The sequence below is a fragment of the Nyctibius grandis genome, chromosome 8, assembly GCF_013368605.1.
Source record: "Nyctibius grandis isolate bNycGra1 chromosome 8, bNycGra1.pri, whole genome shotgun sequence".
NCBI classification, from domain to species: Eukaryota; Metazoa; Chordata; class Aves; order Nyctibiiformes; family Nyctibiidae; genus Nyctibius; species Nyctibius grandis.
The window spans coordinates 38,346,548-38,369,571 of record NC_090665.1 but is presented as its reverse complement, the minus strand read 5'-3'; the positions used below and the strand labels follow the sequence as shown (position 1 = coordinate 38,369,571).

The window sequence follows — 23,024 nt, the reverse complement described above, 5'->3', positions numbered from 1 at the left end:
AGCCGGGCAGGTCCCGGCCCCGGCTGCTTTGCCCGGCTGCAGTGAGCGGCGGCTGTCCGCAGAGGGAGCCCGGCCCCTTCCCAGCCGTCCCGGCGGCGGTGGGACACCCGGGCACCCGGCCCTCCTCCTGCTCCCCGGCCCCGCTCCGTCCGGCAGATCCCCTCCGGGCCCGTGCGATGAGAGTGTGGGTGCTCAGCGCCCGCCAGGTCCCCCGCGGTCCCCTGCGCAGAGCGGGGCGAGCTGCGGGTCAGGTCGGCACAGGGGTGAGCCCCCCGCCCGGGCACGGTTGCGTCCCTGTCCATGCGGTGCCCCTGCCACCATCCCTCCGGAGCTGTGCTGGGGACACCCCCCCGCCAGCTGCTTAGGGGGTCCCCAGCACTCACATCTGGCCGTGCCTGCAGGCAGCAGCCGTAGCACCTGCTCATCTCTGCCAGCACCAGGAGCTTTACCCGTCCTGGGGTCCATGGACTTCAACCACAGAGCCCTCCAGCTGCCCCCTCCCATGCTGGGACCCCCACTCCAAACACAGCTGGTGTTTGTTTTGCACCAGGAGGTGCTGATTTGTCATGATCCCAGTGAGAAAGGCACTAAGACTCTTTAAGTGTAATTTAAAGGGTTACCCCGTTTAGTCATTTGAGCTATTACAGAATTTTCTTAGAAGAAAACAGCTCTATTCATTATTTCTACTGCCAAAAAGAAAGATGCTCACATGAGAACTTCTTGCTGCTGTTTAGATAAAGACACAGATGCACACGTGGCAGGTACCAGGTACGAGCTCCCTGCAGACTCCTGTTGCAGCCCAGCTTCTAACCCAGCTGAGCTTACCCCACAGCCAAGGGATGCCCCACACAGCACAGCTCTGGCCTGCTCAGGCTTGCCGTTACGTGGGTCACTAACTCCTCAGTGTACCATGATCTCCTGGCCACGACCATGGTGTCAGAGCCGCGGGGACCCGTGTTATTTCCACACCATCACTGCATTCCTCACGCTGCCACGCTCCAGCCCTGGGGACACTTGGCTGAATTTCCCCCAGGGAATTTCAGCAGGGGTCAGAGGCATGATGTGGTGGAGGATGGGTGAGGGGACATGTCTGTGTGGATGATGACACCACGTGCGTGCCCGGAGGGGAACTGAAACCCCTGTGTCATGCAGGATGGAGCACTGCGGGGTGAGTTGGCCAGGCAGCACCTCGTCTTCCTTCTGCCCTCAAGGACACAGAGGAGATGACCTTGGGGACTATCCCCAGGGACCTGCATTGGCAAACGCCATACGTGGGCAAGTGCTGGCGCCCGCTTTGCTGGGCTGGTGGTGCAGCCATTGTCCCCTGTCCCTCACCCCTGTGCTCTCTCTGTGGCAAGGCCACAACCCTGCACCGCAGGGACACTGCCCAGCCCAGCCCCAGCAGCCAGGCGTGATTTATGCCCAGCCGCCGGCCTGCCCACCGCTCCCTGGGGACGCAGCACCAGCCCGGGCAGGGCAGCAACACCACCCCCTTTTGCCGGGGCCCAAGAGCCAGGTGGCCGGGCTGGGAAGGGGGGCCCGGCGGCAGAGAAACACAAGCCTGGTCCCTGTGTATGGCTGGTTCGTGGTGTGGCGGGGACAGGGACAGGGGGCCACTCTGCAGCACGTGGCTGGCCGCCAAGTTGCAACAGGAGCTGGGAGCAGCTCTGCGAGCCCTGCCCAGCCTCCAGGCACCAGCTATCCCCGTCCAGGGGGCAAGGGTGGGTTTGCAGAGCCCCAGGGCTGTGGCCACATGCCCTTCCTGGGCAGACCACCCATGGGTGCACTGGGGCAGTGTGGTGCTCGAGGGAGACAGTCCCTGGGCTGATGCTTGTCCCAGCCCGGGGTGCTGAGCGGTCAGCAGCCCGTGGGCGGTGGGCTGAGCACTGCAGCAGGATGGCAGCCGCCTCCAGCTGCTCCAGGACGCTGGGGCTCTGTTATGGGATAGCTCCCAGAGTCCAGGCAGCGAGGGGAGTGGGGACAGCTATTTTGGGCAGCCCAAGGCACCCCAGCTGTCGAGGTCTCTGCAGCACAGAGCCTGCGCTGGGGCAGGGACCCAGGTGCTGCCCTGGGCAGCGTTAGGGGAGGTGCACGTGCTTCCCATAGGGTCCCCAGCACCCCTCTGCTACCCACACCCAGAGGAGAGCCACATCCCAGGAACGAGGCAGCCCAGTGCAGAGCTGACATGGGTGATGCTGAACCCATCCAGACAGCTCAGCGTGTCCCAGCCAGCTGTGACCAGGGCAGAGGGAGGAACAACAACCTCAGGAACTGCAGCCAAAGTACAAGCTTCCAGCAATGGAGCCCTTGTCTGTGCCCAGGGCTGTCCCTGCCGGCCACACGTGTCCGCAGTGTGAAACACCAGCCCTGTGCTGTGAGCTGGGCACTGCATGTGCCGCCAAGGCAGGCTGCAGGGAGGGCAGCGCGGGGGCCCGGCTTCATCCTCCACGGCCACTGGCCCCAGGATGCCTCAGGTTTGCCCACCCATCTCACTGCTCATCCAAGCCAGGGCTTCCCCCAGGCTGGCTGGGTCTTCCACGTGGGACTTTTCCAAGGGCACTAGCGGGCACCGCAGTGGAAAGTCCCCAGGAGCTGTGGCTACTGGGGGTGCAGCTCCCTGTGGCCGGGAGCAGTGATGCCTGCGGCATCTCCTCCCATCCCCAACGCCACTTGCCCGCCCTGGCACTCGCCCAGGCCAAGGCACTCAGCCAAAGCCTGGAGCCTCAGGGGTGTGAGCTGCTGGCAAAGCCCAGGGCAGGGGCATGGCAGGGCCTGGGGGGCAGCTGAGCCCGGGGCTGAGTGAGGGGCAGCTCTCGGCACAGCAGGGACTGGGATCCTGGCATGTGGGGGGTGCCAGGGCAGGATTATGGCACAGCTGCACGGTGTTGCAAACATGCCAGGTCTTTGCTGGGGAGTGAGGCAGCTCCCACGAGGTGGCTTCAAATCACTGGCACATCAGGGACAATTTTGGGGGCTTTCCAAGAGCTCTGATACCATCACCGGAGCCGTGGGGTGGGACATGACGTACTGTCACAGACCAGTTCCTCTCCTTGCGTGCCAGGCCGGATGTGGAGGACATGCTGGGGAGAAAAGATGGGAAAGCTGAAAGGGCAAAACACAGGCTGGTGGCTCTTCCCTGGAGCCTCCCCTGCCGCATTGTGGGGTCCTTCCTAATAATGCAGGGCTGGCTGTGTCATCCCCAGAGTGAGCACATCCAGCCTGTGTGGGGACTTCTACCCCCATCTCGCCCATCTTGATGGCAGAGAGTGTCCCCTGCCAGCCCACTCCCTCTCCAGGCTCCAGCGCTCCAGCCAGGAGCCAGGGGACCAGGATGAAGGTCATCCCAGGGCATGTGGTCCCCCAGTCTCTGCAGCTCCCCAGGCAGCCAGGTCCCCTTTGGGACTGGCCCACAGCCTGGGGAGCTGGGAACCACTTCCGAGAAGCTGCTTCAAAATAAAACTGATTGATTTGGGTGACGTACCATCATGGCAAAGCCGAACTTTGCCCTCGCCCTGCCTGCCACCCCAGGGCACACGCAAGCACTGAGGGGGTGATCCAGGGCAGGAAGGGCAGGGAGCTCACAGCTCTGCAAGCAGCATCCCACCAGCGGGGAGACCTCGGGGCCAGATCCAGACCCAGCACCACTTGGGGCTCACAGTGCTCAGGAAGTGGGTTGGGACACACCGGGGAGGTGCACAGCCAGCCCCCGTGCCGGGCACGCGGCGGGGCAGCATCAAATCCTGCTGCATTTGGTGCACCCCCAAACTCAAGGACAAGCTCTGGAGCACACCAGGGCTCTGAGCACTTCGGGATCGCCACGGCCCCATGCCACAGGGCTGGCGCAGGGGAAGTCTCTGGAGATGGCTGGCATTTCGGCCAGCCTAGCCCTCTCTCAGGTGCTGGAAGCTGGCATTTCCTCCCCACCCTTCACCCCTCTGGATCCCTGCCCGCGTTTGCCTGCAGTTTCCCAGGCAACAGCACCCATGGAGATGGGAGAGAGGCCATGCTGCTGAGGCGGTGATGCCACCCACGCGCCGACCCATGTCCCCCACGGAGATGCCACAGCCGCCATGAGGTCACTGCACCTACCCGCAGGGGCAGGAAGCCAGCAGCCCCACAGATTGGAATGGCACCGGGGAAGGGTGCTGTGGCATCACCCCCACCACCCTGCCGGGACTTGGGGGACACTGTGACACCTGCCAGTCTAGAGGAGGGATGGCGAGGAAGGAAGGAGACAGGTGCCCCAAAGCGGGGAATGGGGGGATGATTGCTACCAGGTGGGGAGAGATGGGTGAAGGGGGCACGTGCACAGGCTGGAAGCTTGCACCCATCCTGCATCCCTCTGGCACTGCAGCCTCCCACCCCATGGACCGCGTTTGGCCTCTGTCCCTGCTACAGCTCTGGGCACCATGAGACCCCGGGGAAGTTCTGACTGGTGCAGAAGGACCATGGCCAAAGACACGGGTACACAAAGCACCCAGGCTCCTGGGGAGGAGGCGTTTGCACCCATGTGCAGGGTGCTGCAAGGGCACTGCAGCATCTCAGAGGCTGCAGGGGGGCAGGAGCAGCCCCTCGCTGACCTGCCATGGGCTGTGGGGCCCCTCCTCCTGTTTCCTCAAGTCAAGACATGGGAAACCACACAGAGGAGATGCACAGAAAGGGAGCAAGACCCTGAGGAGGGGGGTTGAAAGCATGAATTTCATCCATGGAAATTCATCCCTTGAGGGTCAAGTCTGCAACTCCACAGCTGGCAGCTCCTCTCCAAAGCCCAGACCCTGGGACAGGGGTGCGGGTTGCAGCCGGGTTCTGGCTCTGACACAGGACGCTGGGTGGGGGATGCTGGATTCGGGATGCCGGGTGTGGGATGCTGGATTCAGGTGCTGGGTGCGAGATCTGGGCTGCAGGGTGGGGTGTGAGGCCACGTGCAGCTGGGAGCGAGGGTCCTAGCCAGCAAGCTGGCTCCTGGCACGGAGCAGCCACGCGCGGGTGCTGGGAGGCCATGGGAAGACCTGAGCACTCGCCGGTTTCGCTGCTGTCTTCCCCTTCCTGCTGTGGGTGCCCTGACTCTGGCTTCACCACACTTGCAAAACGAAAGCAGTTACAGCATGTGAGTGCGCTGGCATCGTTTCCCATCCTGCAGCCCAGCACCCTGTCGAGTCTGCGGTGGTGGGGACCACAGTAACTGTCCAGACACCCCTGGGGCACCCGCCCCATCGTTGCCCCCACCTTCACCCCATCCTGTGCTGAGGGTTTCCTTAACCAGGCAGCAATCCCTAGGGATAACAGGGATCCGTGGAGAGACAGGTAAGGGATGCTCCCCAAGTCGGCTGGGGCACCGAGCAGTCAGCCCTGGGATGGGGTGCAGGGCCACAAAGGCGGAAAAGACCAGAGAGCACCCAGTGAGATGTGGGAAGGGCTGTGTTGTTGGTGTAATTGTGGTGCTGGGCTGTGGGGTGCAAGGCCCCCACTGCGCCCCTGCCACACTCCCCACAGCCGCCCCGAGGCCCCGGTGTACAGCGCGCCCTGGGAGCCGGAAGGGATCCAGGGGGCAGGGCAGGGTGATGGGGTGCAGGCACCGGTCCCGGCACGCGAGAAGCCCCGCGGGAAGGGGAGGGGAGGCAGGGGAGGCCTCGGCGCGGGGCCAGGCGAGGGGTGGCCCCCGGCGCACCCGTCATGCATTACTGGAAACATCTGGCCTGGGCTGCGTGGGCGTGCGCTGGCTGCACACGCATGTGCACACATGCACAGGGGTATGGGGACGCACAGATGCACACACGTATTTATGGGTATGTGTGTATCAGTACATGCATCCACACCTGTGTGCACTCATGTTCATGTGTGCGTACATATCCATACATGCGTACACACACATCCACAGGCATGGAGGTTTGCACACACATGTAGATGCCCACATACATGTTTATGCATATAGATAAAGGCATGTACTCTTACATGTGTACACACATGTACACGCAAACCTAAATACATAGGTATACGTGTACAGATTTATATGCCTACATGTATGTGTACATGTGCCAGCAGCATGCACATGCATGGGCATACAGGTGCGTGCACGTGGACCCACACACGTGCAACAGACACGTGCACACACACTCATGCGCACACATGCACACATGTACAACAGTCACGCTAACCACATGCATCCTGGCTGGAGCCTGTGGCCATCCCCCTGCCTGGGTTTGTCATGGTGCTGGGCCCTGGCAGCGTGAGTCTGTGGGTGTGCACGCTGCGTGCGCGTGTTCCTCTGCGTGCGCCTGTGGGTGTGAAAACATGTGTGTGCAGATGCATGTGTCCCATGTAGGAGCCTGTGTGTGACCGTATGTCCCATATATGTCCACGTGTGCCATGTGCCTGTGCAAGCCTGCATGTGCCCCTGCGTGCTCATGTGCCTGTGGGCTGCGTGTGGGCTGCGAGTGCCCACGTGTGCCAAGTATGCCATGAGTGTGCCCAGGTGTGCCAGGCGCACAGTGCGCCCGTGTGTGCCTGTGTGTGCAGAGTACCCGTGTGCGCCCGTGTGCCCACGCGTGCCCGCGTGTGCAGCGTGCCCGCGTGTGCCCGTGGGTGCCGTGGGTACCTGCGTGCCCACGCGTGTGCGTGTGTACCACGTGTACCACGTGTGCCGGCTGCGCTATGACGCCCCGCGAGTGCCCGCGGCGCCCGCCAGTGCCCGCGCCCCCGGTGCGGGTGCGGGTGCCGGAGCGCGGCGCTGGGGAGCGCGGCGGCGCGGGGGGCGGAGCGCGGCGGCGGGGGCGAGAGGCGGCGCCAGCCCCCACCGACCTCCAAACTTTCATTAACTCGGCAGCACCGGCGGTAGCGGCGGTACCGGGACTGGCACGGCATCGGCACCGGGTCGGGCGCGGCGGGGTCGGCGCCCCCGCGGGCTTATCCGGCGCGACGGGAGGGGCCGGGCGGCGGCATGGGCACGGTAAGGGGCGCGCACCTCCACCGGCACCGGGTGCCCGGCCCGGCCGGCAGCCGGGGGAGCACCGGGGCAGGGAGTGGCGGGGTTGCCGGGGAGAGGACGGGACGGGGGGCTGCGAGGGGCTCCGGGGCGGCGGGACTGGGGACATCGGGAGCGGCACCGGGAGCGACACCGGGAACGGCACCGGGAGCGGCCCCCCGCCAGGACGGCGGCGGGAGCGGGATGCGAGGCGGTCCCGCATCTGTTGCTCTCCCGGCGCGGCGGCGCGGTACCGGGGGAGCGCGGGGGCGCGGCGGGCAGAGCGGGGCCGCCCGCCGCTGTACTCGGGGGGGCCGGCGGGGACCGGGTCGGCCCGACCCGGTGGTGGGGCGGGGGGGCTGGCGGTAATTTTCCACGGGCATGTGCCGGGGCGGGGCGGCGGAGCAGCCACCACGTGGCGGCTGATGTAACCGGGCCCCCGCGCCGCCGTGCTGCACCGGGCGGCGGCGGCGGGGGGGCGCCGGGCGGCGGGCGCTGCCCGCGGGGCTGCCGCCGGGGCCGCCTCCGGGAGGAGGGCCAAGGCGGCAGCAAGCCGGCCCGCTGCCCGCCTCCCGTGGGTACCGGGGAGCTCCGTCTGCGGCGGGCCCGGCGGATGCTGGCGGAGGAAATGGCCTCGCAGGTGGCAGCGGCTGCACCGGCGCCCCGGGCTGCTCGCCCGGCGGGAGGGGACGGGGCGGGGGGGGCTCCAGCCTGCGGCCGGGCATCCGTGGCCTTCCCCTGGGTGCCGTGGGCTGCCTCCCCCGCCGAGGTGTGACACCCCAGGCGGGTGCCCAGGTGTCCCCACTTCCACGGTGCCACCGGTCCCGTCTTTATGTACAAGCCGCGCTGCCTTCCGAGCTGTCATGGCACCCTGCCGCCCCGGGAGAGCCAGCCGGGAGCACCAATGCACGGCACCCCCGTCCCTGCCCGGCTCTCCCGGGGATGCCGCAGCCCCGGGCATCCCTGCATCCATCCCTGTGCCACCCCGCGCCTGGCTGGGCACTCGCCTCCGTGCCAGGCTGGGAGCCGAAGCCAGCAGCATCTCCACAGGCACGCAGCCTTATCAGCGCCTGGCAGACCCCGGGGGGAGTGGTGGGCCGGCCCCTTGGGCGCTGTCCCCTCCCGGGACACAGGATGAGTCCCCGGGCTGAATTCAGGGACGCAGGGCGGGCAGTTTTTGGCTGGCTGGCGATAGGTGTGTGGTGGGGAGGGGGTCTGGCTGCCGGCCCTGCGTCTCCCACCTCTGAGAGGTTCCTGTGCCACACGAGGAGCGAGGTTTGTCGCCCTCCCTGTGCAGTGACGACATCTCGGCTTGCTTTGGAAATGCAGCCGCTCCTGGGGAGGGTTTTGGCAGTGGGACGTGGTATCTGCTGGCAGCAGCCTGCCTGCGCTGGAGGGGCTGTGCCCCGGGGCTGGGGGCTCACCCCGCATCCCCTGGCCTCCTGCCCTTTATCTCAGCCACCCATGTTCCCTCCCCACGGCTTCAGGGCCTCGTGCCCCTCTGCTGATTATATTATATGCACCTCTATACCCATGGTGACCTGGGGACAGGCCCTGGGGTGCTTGGCCGGTGGCGGTGGCGGTGGTCAGGGATCCTTGGTGGGGGTCGGGGGTCCTTCCCCAGCCAGCAAGGGCACTGAGTGCTGGTGTGGGATCTGCAAACACCGGCGCTGTTGCATGGACAAGCAAACTGGTGTTTTGCAAGAGCGACTGTCCCTCTGGATGAGGTCAGGCCCCGGTGCTCCCCTGGGGCCTCCAGCAGCCCCAGGCTGGGGCAGGGGTAAGGGCAGGGGGGGCAGCTGCCCGTGCCTGTGCCCTGTCCGGCAGCACCTGGCGCTTGGCAGAGCCCAGCGGCTCGGCCCCCCTGTGCCGCACGTGCACGCGATGCACCAGGGCAGAAGGCAATCATTTCCCATCTGTGTCCTGCGTGGCAGCTGAGCCCGGAGCTGGCCCCGCTCAGCGCCCAGTCCCGGCGCTGCTGTGTGCCGCAGCCACTTCGGCTCCAGCTCTCGCTGGGGGAGAGCTCACGGGGCCCCCGCTCCTGCCCACGGTCCCCGACGCCCACCCGCCGGGAGGCCAGTAGCCAGCTGCCCGCAAGGTCGTCTGTCCACACTGGGTAAATCTTTAACTGCTTCTTGGGAAACACCTGGGAGCTGCCACTCGTGTGGGTGCCAGGGGGTTCGGAGATGCCAGAGGGGGTGGGAGCCAGCAGGAAGACACCCCACTGCCAGCCCACCTGGCCCCGGGCCCCGCGTCCTCTGCCAGCCCCGCTCCTGTGTGCCCTGCGGGCAGGTACGGGGGAGCAACCCACCTGGCATGGCCCCCAGTTCCTGGAGGGAGGGGGAGGCCCGGGGCGGGGACTTGCCCACTTGACCAGTCACGTCCCTCTTGGTGTCTCTCCCCTCTGCCCAGCTTGCTCTGACGGTGGATTGAAGCGCACCGGTGCTGGTGCCGCAGCCAGCGCGACGGAGGGCGGGCAGGCGAGGGACCCTGCGGCGGGCAGCCGGCGCCACGCTCCAGGCTCCAGGGATGGCCGATAAGTGCAGCGAGGGGCTGCTGGTAAGTGCCGGGGCACGGGGAGTGGGCTGGCGTGGGGACCCGCAGCTCCCGGCGCAGGGAGCAGGACACAGGGGCTCCTGTAGGGTTTGGTGCCCCCCGGGATCCCTGGCTGGGGCTGTGCCACCCTGGTGCTCCTCCAGCACGACACCTGTGGGGCAGACACTGGCCGCTGCTTGCCCTGAGCCTGCTGCCTGCGAGGCTCCCGGGTGCGGTGTCTTGCTGTGCCTGGAGATGCTATCGCCCGTCTCAGGCACCATGCCCGCCCTTATCGCCCGCCGCAGCTCTCCGGGCGGGCGGTGAAGGGGGAAGAGCCCCATCTGGGCAGCTTCTCTGCCTGCTCTCAGTAAAGGTTGTGGATGCCCCTCTGTGTTGGGTGCCCGTGGAGGGCATGGTGTGCGGCTGCTTCCCCCCCGCCTCCACCCTGCAGGCTCTCCCAGATGGGGCCAATAGGGCAGTGCGTGGGCAGAGCTGGGTGTTTGCAGGCACCAGTGCGGTGCCCGACCCTCCATCCTTGCGGACGGTGTGTTGTGGGGTGCTGTGTGCTGCCCTGCGCCGGGGAGGGCTGCGATGCCCTGGGTGGATGTGGGACATGCCTGGCACGTGTCCTCCTTGGAGGGCTGCGATGGCCCCGTGCTTGTGGCAGCTCTGCCATGCAGCGAGCGATTTGGGAGCCCCAAGCTCAGCTTCCCGTGCCGGGCTGCTGCGCTGCGCCTGGCAGGTGAGCCCTGGCTAGGCTTGGCTCTTCCCTTTTTCCCAATGGATGGGAGCTGAACGCCGGGGCCGACACGATTGCTGGGCCCTCCCCTTCCCAGGGGGCTTCCCGAAATAGCTGCATGCTCCAGCCAGAGGGCCCGGAGCCAGGACTTCCCTGGGAAGCCGAGAGCCAGGGGAGCGGCGTGCCCAGCGGGCGCTTCCAGTGCGCTCGTGTGCGCGGCTCCTCCGCCTGCGTGTCCCAGCATGGCCCCGCTGGCTGTGCCTGCCGCGGGGAGCCCAGCGCCCGTCCTGCCGGCAGCGTGGGGGGGTCAGGACGGCCGGTGGGAGGGGAAGGCAGGTGTCTCCAGAAGCCCTTGGCTGGGAACGGGGATGTATCTGGGCTCGACCAGGGGTCTGTCGCAGGGACGTGCTCCTGCACGTGCGGGGCGGTCACCATGGCTCCGTGCTGCCGCTGCGTCCTTGCCCTGGTCGGAGCAGCCGGCGTCGCACCAGAGCGAGGGCCGAGCCTGGCACCTGCAGCAGGGAGCCAGGCATGGGAGCACACACGTGCTCCTGGTCAGTCTTTAACTCGCTTCTCGGAAGTACCTGACCAGCCCACGCCAGGGCCAGAGCGTGCGGAGGTGGGGACGGGTAGGGGACCATGAGGTCTGGCACATGCTGTGCTGGCCACCCTGGCTCACAGCCCTCTGGCCAGGGCTCCCCTGTTTGCAGGGCTGAGAGGACACACGTGCACAGGGCACGGGGGTGCTGGTGCAGGGGCTGCAAGAGGAAGGCAGGTCCTCGTGAGAGCATCCCCGCTCCCGGAGCATTCCTGTGCCGCACCAGTTGTGAGAGCCTCGGGAGGAGCTGCGGCAGGACGGGCGCTGGCTGCTGAGCTGCCTGGGTCACTGGGGAAGGGAGCTAATCTCCTTGGCCTGCCTCCAGTGCCCTGCCAGTCACCTGGTAACGCGCTGTCCCTGCCTGTCCCCTAATCCCTGCCTGCAGGTGCAGATCCTGCCACCACAGCCCCCAGCCCGGCTGGGGTCCCACAGCGCAGCCCCAGGACGGGGTGGGTTTGCGGTGGGGCTTGGGGTGCCAGCTGTGCCTGGCCTGGGGAGGGACAGGGGTGATGGAGGCAGCAGCTGGGCGATGTGCAGCTGTGCCTCAGTTTCCCCACCTGTGAGCTAGGGCCTGTGCCCTCCCTTCGGTCCCAGGGTGGTGAGGCTGTGCATTTTGTGGATGCCTCTGGGAAGCTCTGCATGCTCACTCCAAAATCACAAGCAGGAGGGCAGGAGGTGCCCCCCCACCCCTCCCAAACCCTGCAGAGGCCATGGCAGCGGGTGCCCGATGGGGTGCTGGGGTGCAGGACAGCTCCAGGGACTGGGTCAGTCCCTGTGTGGCCGAGCAGAGGGGTCCCCAAGGGGCCACAGGGAAGCAGGGACGGTCTGACAGCCTCTCCCTCCCTGGTCTTTAAGGACATTTTGTTTTGTCCTTCTCAGGGCGCTTTGTTCGGGCTCCAGCAGTGCCAGCGGCTCCTGACTCCCGGGGCTGCCTTGCTGGCACGGCTGGGCAGCCTTCGGCCACAGGGTGCCCTACCATCGCCCCAGCCCACCCCGGGCAGACACCAGGGCACCGCTCCTACCTTGCTGCCAGGGGTTAAGGGCCGGGGGGGCCCTGCCTGTCCCAGACACCCCCAGCAGCGTGGTGCCGCTGGCCGAGGGCAGGGGGGCCGGCCAGTGGCTCTTGGCTGCGGGAGCCCTTCCTGGAATACCAAGGGGAAGCGATGGGGGGGCTGGCGGGGGATTTTTCTGCCTGAATGCCCTGGGAGAATGGTGTCCGCCCCGGGAGAATGGGGCCAGAGAAAGGCAGCCCCGGCGGGAAGTGCCCGGCTAGGGGATGGTGGCATCGGGGCAGGTCCCTGAGCATCATCCCTGCCCCGGACACCCTGCAGCCCTGTTCGGGGACAGGGTGACAGGGGCTGGAAGACCCATGGCCAACCCCGAAGCACCCATCACCCCTGCCTCTCTAGTTAAGCCCCAGCACCACCAGCCAGCTGGGGTGGGGACTGTGGTGTCAGGGGAGGTGAAGGTGCCACTGTGGGCCCTTCATTTCCGGCAGCGTGTCCCTGTGGGGCTGGCAGTCCCCTCTGCCTGCTGGCCGGGCTGCCAGGGGAGCAGCGCTGAGCTCCTGTGGGCTGGTGCGGGGCCTGGCGTCCCTGGGACAGGGCAATGGGTCCTGCCGTACGCAGGCTGCTGTGGGGGGCATGGGGGGCAGTGTGCCGGAGGCAAGACATCTGGCGGTGGCACACAGGTGGCCCGGGCAAGGTGGTGCAGCCAAACTGGGGAATGGAGGGCTGCTCGTGTAGGCACGTTGTGGGGTGTCGGGTCACGGGAGGTGCCCCATGGATGGGGCATGTCCCAAGCTGCTGGCTGGCAGGAGGGGACAGGGACAGGCTCTGGGTGCTGGCGTGTGGGGGGCCGAGCGCCCGCCCTGCACACGTGTGCCGTTCACGTGCGTGCCCGTGGCCGCCGCTGCCCGGACCCCAGATGGTCGCCCGAAAGCGCCGGCCTGTCTCCCCACCCTCGGCGTGCCATCACGCCTCGCTGGCGCCTTGGCCACGCTCCCCAGCCGGGGCACAGGGCTGGGAGCAGCTGGGGCACCCTGGGCCTGGCTGGAGGGCACCCCGCGCCCACCCTCCCCTGGGACATGGCACCCCCCCAGGGTCCCACCCCACGTGGGCAAGGGGGCGAGCGGGGCGGCTGCGGGGTGCCCGGGTGGCAGGAGGGTCGTGGCACAGCCCTCCTGCCAGCCAGCCGGTCCCCCGCGGGGCAGTGACCTTGCGAGGGCTGACGTCAGAGTGAAGCAGCATGGCACCAGGCTGGGGATGTGCCAGCAGGCAGGCTTGTCCCCGTGCCCCCGCCCCCCAGCGGGGCCATGCCCGGTCCCTGCAGCCCTCGAGTGCCAGAGGTTAGGGTAGGGCGTGCGGGGCCGGGCGGCTGCGTGAGTGACGGACGTAGGGGCAGGAACACGTGTGTGGGGCTGGGGGTGTTGGGCTGTGGGAATGGGGGGCACCGAGGGGACGCGGCCCCTTGCCACACTCCAAATGCAGGTCCCCACCCAGCCAGACAGGCAGCGGTGCCCGCGGGGAGGGCAGTGCTGCCCGCCGGAGCGTGCGGGGCTGCGAGCAGCTGGACCCGCTAATGAGGCCTCATTAAGCAGGACGGGGCTCAGCCCGCTGTGCAGCCTGCCCTGCCCGCACCTGCTAGGGGGGGATGGCTGATTTGTAGGGGCACAGCTTGTGGAGGGAAACTGAGGCACGGGGGTCCCCCGTGGCGTGGCGCAGGCAGGGCTGGTGCCGGGGCGGGCGGTGTGGTGGGGTGCTGGTGCCCCGCGGGGCGGGCGGCGAGGGGCCGAGCCTGGCCGGGAGGCAAGCGGGGAGCAGTGCCAAGCGCCGCAGGCAGCGGGTGGGGGGAGGCGGGCGGGCGGCTGCTGCGCCAGAGCCCAAGGTGCCAATGAAGCTGGGGACTCGCCGAGCCGGCCAGCGTGGCCCCCCAGATGGCGGCCGCGGGCAGCCGGGCCCCCCCAGGCCCTCTCAGCAGGTCAGTGGGGAGGTGAGAGCAGGGTTTGGGGGGCAGAGCAGGGGGCCGGGCTGGGTGGTGGCTGTGCCAGCACCGTCTCCCCAGTGCCGTGGCTCTCCAAGCCCCTTTGTGCTGGCTCTGGGGCGATGGCTCTGCGGGACTGAGGCAGAGCTGCAGCTCTGCGCCGTGGGACGCTGGGGAGGCACCCCCAAGCTGCACAGCCAGGGACGTGGGGTGCCCTGGGGAGGGAGGGGCATGGTGTGGCACTACTCCCCTCCATGGCCTCAGCTGTGTTGGGAGCTAGAGGAGATTGCCTGACAGGTGTGTGTTCGTTAACTCTGGAACCTACTGATTGCAAGAGGGGTGTACAGCACCCCTTTGCCTTGCTCAGTGCTGGAGGGGCAGAGTCTAGCTAAGACTCCCCACTTCTGCTCACTCCATTTCATGGGCATCAGCAAATAATGTCAAAGCTTGCCCTGGCCCCACATGGCACCCCCAGGCTGGGCTGGTGCTGCTGTGGGGGGGCTGGCAGAGCGCGCTCAGGGCTGTCAGCGGGGCTGGGCAGCCTCCCCGCATTGGAGGGGGGGTCCGGGCTGTGTAGCACTGCGGAGGGGTCCTGCGATCTGGACATCCCCCTCGGCATCGCATCATCCTGGCCCTGGGAGCGTCCCCTTGCCTGTGCCCATCCTGGCACTTAGGGCTGGTGCTGCCACTGCCCGGGCCCTGCCAGGTGCCTGTGTCCCCATGCAGTGGCCCTGCCGCACCGGGGCAGGGGCAAACACGGGGCTGGGCACGGCAGAGAGAGGGCAGGGATGGCTGGGATGTGCCGGTGGGGCTGGCAGAGCCGGGACGGGCAGGCTGGGAGGGCACGGCAGCTTCTGGCACGGGGCTGGCACTTCTGGGTTCATCACCCCGTGTGCCAGGGGCAGGGAGTGTGGGGGCTGATTATAGGGGCACCCTCCCACCGTGGCACCCAGGAGCTGTGGCCAGACAGTGAAGGCACCTGGGACACCCCTCTCCAACTCACTCCATCCCTTCATCCCCAGTGACCCCCACCTCAGGCTGGGGCTCCCCTGCCCCAGGCATCCTGCACCCCACTTCCCTGCCCTGGAAGAGCGGCTATTTTGGCAAACGATGTAATTAGCATCTATTTATACCTTCCAGCAGCCCCTGCCTTGCCCGGCCATGACAGCATCCCCTTCGCCATGGCAAAGAGCAATGACATCAGGCTGATGACATCAGGGGCTGACTGATACCCTGTATTGGCATTGCAGGAGCAGCCCTGGCACCCCGTTAGGAGGCTGGGGAAGGAATTGGGGGTCCCTCACTGGTTCTACGGGAGCTGGATATGGTTGTTGCCCTACAGAGTTCTTCTGCGGGGCTGAAATACCTCTGTGGGGGCAGTTTGAGGGGGGAAAAAGAGGGGGAGATGCCTCCCATGGGGACATCCCCTCCTAGCATCCCCCCCGGCCACTGCCACGAGCTTCCCAGCCATAAATCAGGGCCCCTTTGGGAAGTGGGGGGCATCCGGGCACCCCAGCCAAGCTGTCATTGTGCGAGGCGATGCTGCTTAGCATGAGAAAGGCTGCGGTGCCAGGCGGTGTGATGGATGATGCCTGCTCTGCTGGGGTGGGGAAGCTTTGGCTGTGTGGTGGGGGGGGTCCCTGGGGAAGGGGGAGAAAGGATGCCCCGGGCATCTCTTGGGGACGTTCGGGGTGCTTGGGGCATCCTTCCTCCCCCCAGTGTTTTCACCCAAGCCAGGCATCTTTTGGAGCTGCATGGGAGCACATGAATGGAAAATTTGGGGTCTGGGAGCCAGGACCCCCCTGATATGAGGCTGCATCCTTTCGGGGGGGGTGCAGCTCCCCCTTTGCAGCCCAGCTCTGTCCCAGCCCCACAGCGGGGTTGGTCTCATCTTCCCAGATACCAGGGTTCTCTGTGCCTCCCCCCTGCTTTTACCGTGTGGGGTTGGGAGGGTAGTTAATGAGTGTAAAGGACAGGGCGACTTTCCCAGATTTGGGGAGGAGGGGAGGGAGGTGGTAGCAAGCCGATGGGGTGAACACGCAAGCGTTTGCGCACGTGGGCGTGTTTGTGCACGCATGGGCACACATGTGGCTGCCCCCTTACTGGGGACAAGCGCACCGAAGCCCCGCGCTGCTTGAAAGGGCGGGGGGGAGCGGGCAGCAGAGACCTGGTGCTTTCATTGCACTGGTGCCAGGCAACTCAAAGCTGGGGTGCCCCATTGGGCACGGGGGTGAAGCTGTATCAGGGTCACCCAAGCAGAGGGGTGGCCCTGTGGCTTTGGGACAGGGATGAGGTCCTTTTTGGGGACCAGGGTGAGCCAGGGCCATTCAGTGTCATTCCCCCCCGCAAGACGCTTTGCCAAGGAGGCTGGAGCGCTGCCCCCCCTCCTGCTGGCTGTGCTGCTCATTAGGAGCCTCGTTAGTGCGAGCAGCTTAATCAGAGGCTTCTCAATCCGATCAGCCTGCTTGAGCGGGCAGCGTGCCCCAGCGTGGGGACAGTGCCAGTGTCCTCTCCCCGCCACCCTGGGGACCCCTCGGCCCTGCTCCCACTCAGCACCCCACAATCAGAGCCTCCTCCAGAGGGGTTCCCCCAGCGCCCAGGGCTGCTGCGAGCTCATTTCTGGCGGCACCTTTGCCCATGGGGTCTGGCGTGGGCACCCTGGTACCCTGGCTGAGCACGGCCAGTGTATCGCCCCTATAGCCTAGCCCAAATAGCCCCTTGATCCCCCCATTGCCTCTCTGCCCCAGCCCTGCGCCCCGGCAGCCCCCCCGCAGCCCCCGGCGCGTGCGGGCCCCGCTCGCAGCAGATGGCTTTGTTTGGCAGCGCGGTGCCGGAGTCGCCGGGCATCACGTCCCGGCTGTGCCGGCCCTAATCGAATGATACGGTTAGGTGCACCGCGCCTGCTGCCCGCGCCCCGCCGGCGTGAGCAGATCCGAAGCGACGGCTCCCATTTGTGGCCCACTCGCTGCTGGCATCAGCCATTGTGGGGGGCACACGGGGGGTGGGTGCAGTGGGGGGAGCAGCGTGAGCGGGTATGGGCACGGGGGTGTCCGTGGTGGGGAGACTGGCACTGCGGAGCTCTGGCGTCCTCCTAGGGCTGCCAGCACCCCGTGCTGCTCTCGTAGGGTCATGGGTGCTCTGGGGCCATGGACTGACCAGCATCCTTGTCCCATGCACCCATCACCTGGCCTTGGGTGGGGAAGGGAGGGCTTGGGGCACCCGTGGCACCCCAAAATGCCACCTGCCCCCAGCCCAACCTGCCAGAGCTCAGCAGCATCCGGGCAGGACATTAGTGCGAGCGCAGGGCTATGATGGGATGGAGCAATGGAGTGATGGGTGCCATCTGCGCCGGGGGTGACGGGCGCTCATCCCCCTTGTTGTTGTTGTCCCGGTGTGAGCTCACATTGTGTGGCAGCCTGCACAAAGCGCCCTTTCTTGCCCCCATCTGCCCCCAGCCAGGTCCTCTGCGGTGGGATGGCTGGGCTCTGGGGCTGGCCCTGGGGGGACCCCCCTGTGATGGATCCCCCCTGCGCTGCCCCGAGCACGGTGCCCTCGCTGGGTGCTGACCCGGCAGCAGGACCCCCGCTGTGGCCGCCTGCCTTTCCCGGGGGGCAGACCCCAGGTACCCAGCCCCCCATCTGCTCTAATCACTGCACCCCACGCCCCACTGAGGGGGTGCCCTGCCTCACCCCGGGGGTCCCACCATTCCCCCCCGGCCGTGGGCAGTGGCCACCCAGCAGGGCCTCTCCTGTCGGGCGCGGGGAGGGGGGGTGCGAGAACAGAGGCCCCTTTGTGCTCAGGCGCCCGGACCTGCTTTGTATGAGTCGCAGGCTCTTCCTTCGCTGCAGCCTGGCTCTGGGCAGAGCTATTCATCGGGGGGGGGCCACCGCCACTGCCCTCCCCCCTCCTTGGCACTGCCTGTGTGTGGCATGGGGCGGGTGGTGGCATGGGGGAGGGATGGGGCAGGATGCGGGGGACCACCTGGCCTCGCTCGGTGGCTGTCGCCCCTCCAGTGGGGCTGGTGGGGGGGTCCCTGGTTGATGCACCCCACGGCATCTCTCTACAGAACGGCACCGTGCCCGGGGAGCGGGGCAAGGAGGACAAGAGCGTCAAGCGCGGCAACTGGGGCAACCAGATCGAGTTCGTGCTGACCAGCGTGGGCTACGCCGTGGGGCTGGGCAACGTCTGGCGCTTCCCGTACCTCTGCTACCGCAATGGGGGAGGTGGGTGTCGGGGAGCGGGGGGAGCGGGGTGCCCTGGGGCAGGCGTGGGGGCGTGCATCCCGGCCCCGCACGGTGCTTGCCAACTCCAGGCTTGCCAGGGTGTTGCAGGGCATGAGGGGCATGGCCGTGCCTGGGGTTGCTGCCTGCTCTCACCCTCTGGTTCCTGCCTGCCAGGTGCCTTCATGTTCCCCTACTTCATCATGCTGGTGTTTTGCGGCATCCCCCTCTTCTTCATGGAGCTCTCCTTCGGCCAGTTCGCCAGCCAGGGCTGCCTCGGCGTCTGGAGGGTCAGCCCCATGTTCAAAGGTAAGGGGCTGCCCGTCCCCACCGGCACACATCGGCACGGGGCGCCTGCCGGCACAGACCCCAGCATGTGGTACGCGCCCCCCACACCCCGTGTGTCCCCTGCACGCACACCTCTGGCACGTTGCACAGCCCCGTGCGGGCACCTGCGGCTCGCACAGCCCCGCACACCTTGCACACACACGCCTTGCACACACACGCATCGCATCCCCTGTGCGCACCCCAGCCCTGCACTGGCATCCACTGCAGGCATTACACACACATCCCTGCACACGCCACATGTGTCCCCAACGTGTCACCCTTGCAGAGGCCACTCGGGTCCCCTGAACGTGCTGCAGGTGCATGTGGCCCCTCCGGCTGTGGGCACGCTCCTGCGGTCCTCTCCCTGCCCCATGGGCGGTGGGTGCTGGCTGTGCTCAGAGCTTGCCCAGCCGCGGCTGGACCCCGCTCTGGGTGCCCCTCCTGGCATGCTCCTACGTGCTCTGCACTACGGCATGGTGCATGATCTGGGTGGTGCGTGGCCTGGGTGCGTGTCCCTGTGCTTGTGTGGCCTCTGTCACCTGCCACCAGGTAGCTGCAGCCCTAAAGTCACCATGGCTGTGCAAGGAGAGACCCCCACTCGGTTCTCCAAGGAGGTCTCTTGACCCCAAGGGTTTGCTTGCAGCCTTGCAGGCCATGCACCCTGTGTGTGTTGCCATGTGTCCCAGGGGACCCTCGGCACCACAGGGCTTGCTCAGTGGTGGAGGACCCCACGCACGGTGGTGGGCTGAGCCATGCGGTGCTCCCCACCCCACGCACCAGCAGGGCCCCAAGCGCCAGCATGGCTGCCAGGCTGCCGACAGCGCCGCGTGCTGCCCGGCCCCGCCGTGCCACAACCCGCCGTGCTGTGTGCCGTACCCACGCCATGCCGCTCACCCCTCCCCGGTGCTGTTCCCAGGCGTGGGCTACGGGATGATGGTGGTGTCCACGTACATCGGGATCTACTACAACGTGGTGATCTGTATTGCCTTCTACTACTTCTTTGTGTCCATGACACACGTGCTGCCCTGGACGTACTGCAGCAACGCCTGGAACACGCCTGACTGCGCCGGGGTGCTGGACGGGAACCTCTCCAGCCATGCCGCCCTCAACCTCACCCGCCTCCTCAACACCACCCAGAAGCGCACCAGCCCCAGCGAGGAGTACTGGAGGTACCGGGGATGGGGACGGGGGACGGGGGAGGCGGTGGTGGCGGTGCCCCGCTGACACTGGCTGCCCCACCCCGCGCAGGAGGTACGTGCTGGACCTGTCAGATGACATTGGGAACCTGGGCGAGGTGCGGCTGCCCCTCCTGGGCTGCCTCGGCGTCTCCTGGATCGTCGTCTTCCTCTGCCTCATCAAGGGCGTCAAGTCCTCGGGGAAGGTACCCGCGTGCTCCCCCTCTGGGCCCCGCCCCCGGGTGTGGCCGCGCCCCCTGTGCAGGTGGCCACGCCCCCTCTGGGCATAGCCCCGCCTCTCTCGGGAAGGCACCGCCCATTGTGGGTGTGGCCCCACCCCCTCTGGGCACAGCCTCTCCCCTTCCAGGCGTGGTCCCAGCCCTCTGTGCAGGCTCCTCCCACTCTGGGAAAGGCCACACCCCTTTCAGCCTGGCCACACCCCTTCTGGGCACAGCTCCTCCCATGTGGCCATGGCCCCGCCTTCCCTGACTGTAGCCCCTCCCCCAGACCACACTCTCTCCCTCCGGTCCAATGCTCCACACACTGGACCATCATCCCTCCCCCGGTCCATAGCTCCTCCTGCAGTCCATAGCCCCACCCTGTCCCAGGCCACACCACCTGTCCTTGGCCCCACCCCCTGTCCCCAGCCCCACCCTGCTGAGGTCCTGCCCCACAGGTGGTATACTTCACGGCCACCTTCCCCTACGTGGTGCTCACCATCCTCTTCGTGCGCGGCATCACGCTGGAGGGGGCCCTCACCGGCATCATGTACTACCTGACGCCCCAGTGGGACAAGATCCTTGACGCCAAGGTGTGTGAGTGGGGACGAGGGGTGGCGGGTGGGTGGGTGGCCGGGGAGGAGTGGGGCTGGGGGACACAGCACTGACCACCTCACTGCCGCAGGTGTGGGGTGACGCAGCCTCGCAGATCTTCTACTCACTGGGCTGTGCCTGGGGCGGGCTCATCACTATGGCCTCCTACAACAAGTTCCACAACAACTGCTACCGGTGAGTGCTCGGCTGCGGCCCCCCCAGGCCCCCTGCTGTCCCCCAGCCCCACCACCAACCCTGACCACTCCCACAGGGACAGCATCATCATCAGCATCACCAACTGCGCCACCAGCGTCTACGCTGGCTTTGTGATCTTCTCTATCTTGGGCTTCATGGCCAACCACTTGGGTGTGGACGTCTCCAAGGTGGCTGACCACGGCCCCGGCTTGGCCTTCGTCGCCTACCCTGAGGCCCTCACTCTGCTCCCCATCTCGCCCCTCTGGTCCGTCCTCTTCTTCTTCATGCTCATCCTCCTGGGACTGGGCACACAGGTAGGGCGTGGTGGGGCAGCACGGTGGGGTCACTGTTGGGGTGGTGTGGCATGGTGGGGCCAAGGTCGTGACATGCTGCCCCCTCTGCCCCACGTGCAGTTCTGCCTGCTGGAGACGCTGGTCACGGCCATCGTGGACGAGGTGGGCAACGAGTGGATCATCCGCAGGAAGACCTTCGTGACGCTGGGGGTGGCTGTGGCGGGCTTCCTGCTGGGCGTCCCGCTCACTACGCAGGTAGGTGACCATGGGACTGTGGTGACAGGGTGCCTTGTGCCTGTGCTGCTGCTGTGGTGAACTTGCTGCACTGACACACCATCAGCCATGTCCATGTTGTTGCCATGACCACCCCGGTGGTGGTGGCAACACCCAGGGCCTGGTGTTGCCATGCCAACACTGGTGATGGTATCCAGACTAAGCGTCACCATGCCAACCCTGGCATTGGGCGTTGCCATGCCGACTGCGGTGGTGGTAGCCTGGCTGTTTGTTGCCACGCCGGCCCTGGCAGTGCGCCTGTGCCGTTGCCCTGCCGACGGTGGCGGTACCACTGGGTTCCTCTCGCAGGCGGGCATCTACTGGCTCCTGCTGATGGACAACTACGCCGCCAGCTTCTCCCTGGTCGTCATCTCCTGCATCATGTGCGTGGCCATCATGTACATTTACGGTAGGTGCAACCGCCTGTGGCCAATCAGCCAGCAGGGCTGCCCCAGCCAACCAGTGGGGAAGGGGGTGTGCTAACTCCTAGCCTGTCAGCGGTTTGCTGTGTGCTAACTGGCAAGGTCATTGGCCAGTCAGGGCAGCTGTGACCTGAGGAGCCTGGTGGGTCCCAGGGTCTGGGGCTGGTGCTGGGCAGGGGTGGAAGGGAGCTTGGGGCCCCAGCCCACCTGCGTGGGGGCTGATGGCCACTTGTCCCCCCAGGGCACCGCAACTACTTCAAGGACATTGAGATGATGCTGGGCTTCCCGCCCCCGCTCTTCTTCCAGATCTGCTGGCGCTTCATCTCGCCCGCCATCATCTTTGTGAGCATCACGACCATGGGGCCACGGGAGGAGGGGGCAAGGAGCCCGCCTGGACACCCCACTCGCCCACCCTGGGGAGGAGGGTGCTGGGCTGCAGGGATGGGGCAGCACAGGGTGACCGGGGGGAACGCAGAGCAGGCTGGCTGCTCCCCACTGGCTGATCCTGCCTGTCCCTCCCCAGTTCATCCTGGTCTTCACAGTGATCCAGTACCGGCCCATCTCCTACAACGACTATGTTTACCCGACCTGGGCCATCAGCATCGGCTTCCTCATGGCACTCTCCTCCGTCATCTGCATCCCCATCTACGCCATCTACAAAGTGTGCTGCTCGGAGGGGGACACGCTGCTGGAGGTGAGTGGCCAGGGGCTAGACCCCCTTGTCCATGTCCCACCTGGGGCTGCCTGCAAGTCTGTTCCCTACCCCACTGGAGCTGTCGGTACCCCGCAGCAACTGCATGCAGACAGCATCCATGGGGCACCCCATCGCCAAGCACCGCGGGAAGCCACTGGCACATTGGGGCAGGGGAGGTTGGGGCAGGGGAGCGTGGTGGGTGCTAACCCTGTCCCCATCCTCTTCCTCTCTCTCTAGCGCTTGAAAAATGCTACCAAGGCCAGCAAGGACTGGGGCCCGGCCCTGGCAGAGCACCGCAGCGGGCGCTATGCCCCGGCGTTCAGCCCCTCCACCGAGTCCCACCTGGAGGTGCAGCCCCTGCAGCCCGAGAAGGGGGCGGCTGCCTCCCCCTTGCAGGGCAGCAACGGCTCAGCCCACAGCCAGGACTCCAGACTGTGACCCCCCCCCGCCATCCCCGCGCCCCCTCTAACCCCTCCTGCGCGGTGACACTTTTGCACCTTCCGCTGGCGGAGCCTGGCTCCGGGCTGCACCGGACCGCGGGGGGCTCTCAGCACCCGTCCCCGAGACCCCCCCACCTCCTCGCCGGTTAACCCCCCTGCCCCCACCCCGTGGCGTTCGTTAACCCTTGTGTTTACGGTAACCTTTGTGCGCGACGCTGGGACAAGAGAGGAGGGGGCACAGCCCCGGGAGGGCCGGGAGCCAGAGGCACTTTACAGGGGCTCTGCCCTGGGGGATAGACAGGATGGGGGGAGCAGGATGCCCTCCCCAGCTCCCACCCCCCCCCACAGCAGCCAGGCA

General features: G+C 66.8%; 1 protein-coding gene across 2 annotated transcripts; it reads left to right on the top strand.

Annotated features, from left to right (window-relative positions):
• Positions 1-6,823: 6,823 nt before the first annotated feature.
• On the top strand, positions 6,824-22,830 carry SLC6A9 (solute carrier family 6 member 9). 2 transcript variants are annotated; one of them, XM_068407111.1, is made up of 14 exons: positions 6,824-6,946; positions 9,374-9,520; positions 17,882-18,038; positions 18,213-18,344; positions 19,279-19,531; positions 19,611-19,743; positions 20,214-20,348; positions 20,441-20,544; positions 20,621-20,858; positions 20,958-21,092; positions 21,420-21,519; positions 21,774-21,874; positions 22,056-22,226; positions 22,464-22,830. In XM_068407111.1, exons 2-14 carry the CDS (start codon positions 9,491-9,493, stop codon positions 22,662-22,664), a joined length of 1,890 nt encoding a protein of 629 aa, XP_068263212.1. In that variant the 5' UTR covers positions 6,824-6,946; positions 9,374-9,490; the 3' UTR covers positions 22,665-22,830. The 2 variants fall into 2 exon arrangements, with proteins under 2 accessions (XP_068263212.1, XP_068263211.1); XM_068407110.1 differs by having other exon boundaries at positions 20,621-21,092.
• Positions 22,831-23,024: the final 194 nt, after the last annotated feature.

What these genes read in the sequence shown, in the direction of transcription:
- SLC6A9 (XM_068407110.1), top strand. Translation starts at nt 9,491, where the DNA reads ATGGCCGATAAGTGCAGCGAGGGGCTGCTG. An exon ending in GGTCAGCCCCATGTTCAAAG is followed by an intron (nt 18,345 to 19,278) that starts GTAAGGGGCTGC and finishes TGCTGTTCCCAG; the next exon opens with GCGTGGGCTACGGGATGATG. An exon ending in TTCCACAACAACTGCTACCG is followed by an intron (nt 20,545 to 20,620) that starts GTGAGTGCTCGG and finishes CCACTCCCACAG; the next exon opens with GGACAGCATCATCATCAGCA.